The 6,773-nt window shown below is 32.1% G+C and overlaps 1 protein-coding gene across 1 annotated transcript; it reads left to right on the top strand.

Moving 5' to 3' along the window:
- The first annotated feature begins 1,757 nt into the window (after nucleotides 1–1,757).
- Nucleotides 1,758–2,836, top strand: LOC120158505 (ethylene-responsive transcription factor CRF5-like). Its single transcript, XM_039169327.1, has one exon. The coding sequence runs from the start codon at nucleotides 1,892–1,894 to the stop codon at nucleotides 2,834–2,836; it is 945 nt and encodes a 314-aa protein (XP_039025258.1). The 5' UTR covers nucleotides 1,758–1,891.
- The last annotated feature ends 3,937 nt before the right edge of the window (nucleotides 2,837–6,773 follow it).

The following is a 6,773-nucleotide window of genomic DNA, read 5'->3' as shown; positions in this document are numbered from 1 at the left end:
TAATCTCACATGCACTTAACGATCCTTGGCTCACCGCCAAATCAAATATCTTAATTGCGGGTAAGTAATCCAACGCGAATGAAGCGTGTGGTACACATGGATCATTAGAGAGTGAGAAAAGTTCTTATTTCTTGCAGACAAGTCCATTTCGAGGGAGCTCTAGGACACGTGTCACGAAGATGGAGATGCGGCAAATCGTTCGGGATCTCCAGGATTCGCCGGAACCGTCTCTATTCTCTAATACACTAATGTTAATGATAAATAATTTAATAATTGTTACTAATTAAATAGAGGATAAACTATAAAATTTTATTATTCAACTTACTCATAAAATCTATATTTTAATCACTCAAGTTTTGAAATATCTCTATTTTAATAATTCTTCCATTAAATTACAAATATAATGTGACATAATTTATTTGCTAATTTTGTATTATGACTTGAATAATTTAAATAATCTTTTCTACCTCATAAGATTATAAAATAAAATAAAAAACAAAATTAAATCTCACCAACTTCATCCTCATCACCATAAATCCCAAAAGCTCATAGCCTCAAACGACAAATCACTATTCTCATCGTCTCAAATCTCAATCTTTTCGATCTCATTTTGTAATAGTTATCTTCAATAATCATAAGAATCATTTTGATTTAAATTTAAATTTTTTATAGAGAGTTAAAATGATATCGTTTTAGTATATCAGTTAACTATCTCCTATGTCATAATGCAATCAAGTATTTAATGATGGAGCGACCAAAATAAAAAAAAATTAAAATTATTAACTTGATAGTTTTTAAATTTTAATGACTAAAATAAGAGTGAAAAAAGATAAGTGCATATAAATTTATGATTTACCCTTAAAATAAAAATTAAAAGAAAAATAAACTTATTTATAATAAAGTAGCTTTACTAAGGCGTTTTGACAAAAAAATACCCTAAGAAAAGATATTTTAGATCAGTTATCATTTTTTTAAATATTTTTTAATTTAACACTCTTTTGAAGAAGAGAGAAGGAGGCATGTTTGGTGAAAAACGTTTTAAGAGGAGAGAGAATATAATTGTTAGATTTTTCCTTGGAGGCGCATCCTCAAAGGTGGGGGTTCCTCATTTTTTAATTTTTTTATTAAATAAATTTTTATTATTTTTATTTAATTATGTAAAGACAATTAAATAAAAAATTAAAATTAAAAAACGTGTGTACTTCTACATCAGCTTTATGGTAAATGAGTAATCGGTTATCTTTTAATTCTAATAAATAAATTATAACAATTTAAATAATATATGATCAATTTCTTAATATTTCAAAATTTAAAAAATAATATAATTTCATATTTTTACCGTATTGTCAAAATGACTCGAAATATGATTAACATCCAATCACAACACCAGACCTTCTATTTTTTTAACTTAAATAATAAATACAAACTAAATAAATTTAGAATAAAATAATAAAATAATAAAAAATTTATTGAATACAAAAATTAATTAAACAAAAATAATAAAAATCTTATTGAATAAAATATAAATTAATAAAAAAAAATGGTAAAGACACGCTCTAGAGGAGAAATCTGGCTAAAGCTTTCCCTAAACCATGCACCTTCAAGGAGAAATCTTCTCTATCTTAGTGTTAAATCGAGAAATATTTGAGAAACGATGATTAATCAAAAATATTTTATTTTTAAGGTAAACCTTTATTCAAGATACTCCTATAAAACAGCGATTCTTGCCATTTTTTACTTCTCCCGTACAACTGAAACTCTCCTGTTTATCACCGGTCTCTCGCTCTTTACTCTCCGACAATTTTGAAAACATCGCTTCTTTTTACAGATTTTTCTCTCTCTTATTTTGTTCTTGAGAAAAAAACCCATTTTTGATTATTCAGTTCCGGAGATGAAGCCATCGAGTTGGTTCCCAGTGAAATATACAGAGCAAAGAACTGTAACTAAAAAGCTAGTAGAGCCATCCAGCAAGTGGTTTCCGATGCAGTCCAAAGCAAAAGCCCCTAAAATTGTCAGGATTTGTGTCACCGATGAGGACGCCACGGATTCTTCCAGCGACGAATGTGAACGGTCGAGGCATCGTAGGGCGAAAAGGCATATAAACGAAATCAGGATCGAAGATTGTTCCACTGTCAATTCCTCCAAGCCGGCAAACAAGCAAAACAGACAAATAGTTAATAAAAGCAACCAAGTAAATATGAGATCGAAGAAGAACAAACAAAAGCTGCAATCTTTGTCAAACGGCGTCGTTAAGTATCGTGGCGTTCGACAACGGCCGTGGGGAAGATGGGCGGCTGAGATCAGAGACCCCACGAGTCGAACCAGGGTCTGGCTCGGCACTTATGACACTGCTGAGGAAGCTGCTTTGGAGTACGACCGAGCCGCGGTTCGAATCAAAGGACCCGATGCTCTCACAAACTTTGGGAAACCTCCGGTGAGACCTTCTCCACCGGAGATTGGTCTTGAAATGATTTCCAGGTATGATTCGGCTCAAGACTTTCAGTCTCCCTGTTCACCTACATCAGTTCTAAGATTCCAGTCCAACGAAGAAGCTGAACTCCAAACGGACTCCAAAGATGGCTCTTCGGGGAACATCGAAAGCGAGTGGAAACCTGTCGACCAACTCCAAACAGAACCGAGTGACTTATCAGATGAGTATTTATTAACAGATCCGGGAGTTTTATGTGATTACTTCAATTCTGATAATCTCGAACCAATATTGTTTGATGAAACGAGGTTACCTGAAAACCATATGGAACTTGATTATGCTGATATTTCTGTAGAACTAGGCGTCGATTTCGGGTCTTGTACGTGGGATGTCGATAATTATTATTAGAATTTGCCAGGTTTCAACACTTCCCAGAAGTCGTCCTGGTAAGATACATGGTAAATTCCGAGTGGAATTTTGGATACGTTTTCCCACTTTTCTCTAGTACAGCGTGTAATGAAATGCGTTTCGGTTTCATTTGTGCATGCCTTATCTTCTTTTGAATTGTATTAATTTGGTTTGTTCAATTCTTCACTTTAGACCTTTTTTCTTGTCTGTGTCTTTGATGGGAGACGGTGAGATCTTTAATGTTTGGCATTTTTCAAAAGACTGCCAAGTTTAAGCTAAAGTCGAGGCTCCAATGTTCGAAGTTTCGCCACCTTAGCCACTCGTTAGCCATAAAATCATTTTTGTTTCTGGGTTATATTAGTAAACAAATAGCCCCATATTCAAACAAGGAAAAATTATAACGACCCTGTTGGAAATTTCATAACTTGATAGCCTCATTCTTACTGTATTGTTCCAAGCTACCATGAATGAATGAATATGATCTTTATATGAAATTAGTGAAGACAACAAGAGACACGTATTGTTCCATATTAAGATTGCATTTCATCGTTATCGTACCATTTACTCGATCGATGGGTTTTTCCCCCCTTTAGTTTCTAACACCAAATCAGTGAGTCCGATTGACAAGGACAATTCATTGTGCTTCGAAAACACATCTCGGAAAAGGATTGTGATGGGGACACACTGTGCATTTTCAGGCGATATCTCTTGCAGCTAGAGATGGTATCTTTTTTTTTCCCTTTCGAAAACACTCAGCCAAAAGCTTTACCTCAAAAGGATGTGTCGTGGCTTATGGAATTACAGGCTCCTGGGGGTTTAATGTATAAAGACAGTAGCAGCAGCAAACTCGGTTTCAAAACCAACAACTAATTTTCTGCCTGCATGAAACTTGATCTGCAAGACTGCACTTCTCTTTCCTTCTGGGTTAAAATTAAATGCATGGCAACAACGACAACCCAAGGCGTCGTTTCTTGGCGTTGATGACATGTCACTTTCATACAAGACACATTTGGCATTACTAGAACAATACATTCTTTGTTTTGTTGAACCTGTGAAGTGATTTGAGACGATTTTCGATTGGTATCAAAATATAGCAAAACATGAACGATACATGCTTTGTACTTTCATCTGTTTTCATTATTTCCATGAAATTCAAGTACGGGTTGAAAATAGTGTCACTGGTAAACGTTTAAGCACTTTCAGTGTAGAGTTTGAAGGGCTAATAAAGAGGATATGGCAGGGGAGTTTGAAATACAAGTATACAACCGATTAGTGTAGGGTTAATAAAAGGCTGCAATTGGTTGTAACTTTAAAATTTATCAAGTGTATAATTTTTAGTGTAAATTAGGTAGTATTTTAAATTAAAAATTGAAAATATTATATTATTTTCTAATAAATTATGTGAACTACATTACTATTTTAATTATAACTTAAAAGGTTGTCATTACAAAACTAATATAACATTTTCAGTTATAATTATATAATTTTTTAAAGTCGATAAAATGACATTTTAAGTTAAAATTAGTCATGAAAATGTTTTAAATTAAAATATATTGTAAATTAATCTTAAATTTTCCAGCCGTACAACAAAACTACCTATCGATGTATGGTGGCTTGCAACTTGCAAATAATAAAGAGGATGAAGAAAAGATATGGAAAAAAAAGAGAGGTTTGGTCAGTGGGGTTATAGGCTACAAGAACAAGTGGTAGCTTTTTTGTCGGCTTCAGCTGACCTACCTCTGATATTGTCAGTCTATGTTTCATGCGACGACCGTAGCACTTGCAGCGGCACCACTCGTCAGAATCCAGATCTGTAATAACTCATCATAATAAAGAGAGGTAAAAATTGAGAAGACTCGGCCATGGTGGAGCCGAACATGTAATATATACCTGCATGCGGAGTCCAAGGCAATGTTGTTGATGCCCTTGTCTTTAATATATATATTTCCAACAACAAAAAACAGTGTATAATTGGTATTTTTATGTAGCAGTTAAATTGGGTTTAAGGTATCGAAAACATAATAATATTAAATATTTGATGAAAGGGTTTTATTGTCTTCATCGTTCTTCATAATTCGACCAGGATTAATCAAATATTACTTCATGCTCTAAAACTAACCAATAGATGGAAGAATTTATTAGTTCATACATAGAAATAAGGGTTCACGCAATACATTCAAACAGAAAATGAATTTTTAAATTTATTATTCGAGATTCAGAATAGTTTACGTGTAACTCCATTTTAAAAAACCTCGACCGATAAAATTATTTAATAAAGGATGTGTTCAAAAAAGTTCAAGTTATTTGATTTGACAAGTCCTATTTTACAATTCGAAGTTGGTTTAAAAAAATTTCGAGTCGAGCTTATAAAATTCGAGTTTATTTTTTGAGTTTCTGTTTAAATTTAATTGTAACTATTTATAATATTATAATATTATTTATTCCAATTTAAGTGATTTTTTATAACCATATATACAATACAAATGTATTTATTCATATTTCTTTCACATGTGATATACATATATCATACAAAGTAGAAAGACTCGACTAAAGTTCGAAAATAAATCCACTAATTATTAAAAATTTCGAGTTATTCGAGTTGTATTTTACAACTCGATTTGAACTTAATTTTTTTTAGTCGAATCGAGTTTATGAAATTGTAACTTGAAATCAATTTGAGTCGAATCGAGTCGAAAAATCTATTTTTCTGGTCGAAAGTAAAATTGTATCATATTATTCATACTTTAGAAAACCATATTCGAGCAAATATATATTTACTTTACGTGCATGACATGAGTATATATTGTTTAGATAATTAATTGAGATAAAATGTTTATTCTATAGATGATTTATGTAAATACGATGGAAAAAAACATTGTATTGTTCGTTTAGGGGGTTGGCCCACAAAATCTCTGTTGAATCACATGAAAAAGAGAGGTGAAATCAAATGAATTCTTGTATGATACGATTACTATAGTCATATTAAATCTCAACCACTCATCATGAAAAACCAAACAAGTAGGACCAGATTCACCTACAATTCTCATTTTCAACATCATATCAAAGCCCTCAAAGCTGTGGGAGATTCTATGGTTGATGCTATCTTATGGGGCCTACATTTATTTTTATATTCTAATGATAATTGTTATTATTATACAATATGGAGAAGTTTGTAGGTATTGGTATTGATCATGAATCCATGTTTCGGTCAGTTGACCCACATTGCATTAAAATATTTTCCTTCTTCCGAGTGCGTATCTCATATTTTCTTCTTCTTCTTTTGGTCCCAACCATAATTTTTCCTTTTAAATGGTCTTTTACTTTCCGTTTCTTTGGATGGGTGACCAATGGAATCTAAGGTGTGTAGTTAGGGATGGGCATGGGTCGGGTTTCGGCCAACCCGTCCCGACCCAAAAAACATATACCCTTCACTTAACCCGAGCATGATCCGACTTTTTGAGATAAAATTTGAACCGATATGACCCGAATCAAAATAATAAAAAATATTATTTTTATCAAATAAAAACAATGATTTAATTAAAAAATAATATATAGAGGGGTATTATTGTAATTATTCCTAAATATATAAGGTAAAATTATATTTTTTTCGGGTTGGGCCGGATATTTTTTACCCTAAACCAGAATCTGACCAGACCCGAACATCACCTTTAAAAAAACTCAACCCGACACGAACCCGATTTAAAAAAAAAATCCGACTCGATTGGGTCGGGTTCTAGTCCCATGCCCATCCTTATGTGTAGTAACTTATATGACTTGTTCACTATGTAATAGTCTAATAGTGATCATCGTTTTATTCATTAAATTTTTAAAAATTATAAAATAATTATTAATTTTTTTGAATAATTATAAAATGATCATTAAATTTATCAAACTTCCATAATTAATTATAATATTGTAATGACTATTTTATAATAAT

The sequence above is a fragment of the Hibiscus syriacus genome, unplaced genomic scaffold (assembly GCF_006381635.1).
Source record: "Hibiscus syriacus cultivar Baekdansim isolate YM2019G1 unplaced genomic scaffold, ASM638163v2 tig00111318_pilon, whole genome shotgun sequence".
Lineage (NCBI taxonomy): Eukaryota > Viridiplantae > Streptophyta > Magnoliopsida > Malvales > Malvaceae > Hibiscus > Hibiscus syriacus.
The sequence above is the reverse complement of the archived record's forward strand: the minus strand, read 5'-3'. Positions and strand labels throughout refer to the sequence as shown.

Bases quoted from the DNA above. Each gene is read 5' to 3' on its own strand.
- LOC120158505 (XM_039169327.1), top strand. From the start codon at position 1,892: ATGAAGCCATCGAGTTGGTTCCCAGTGAAATATACAGAGCAAAGAACT.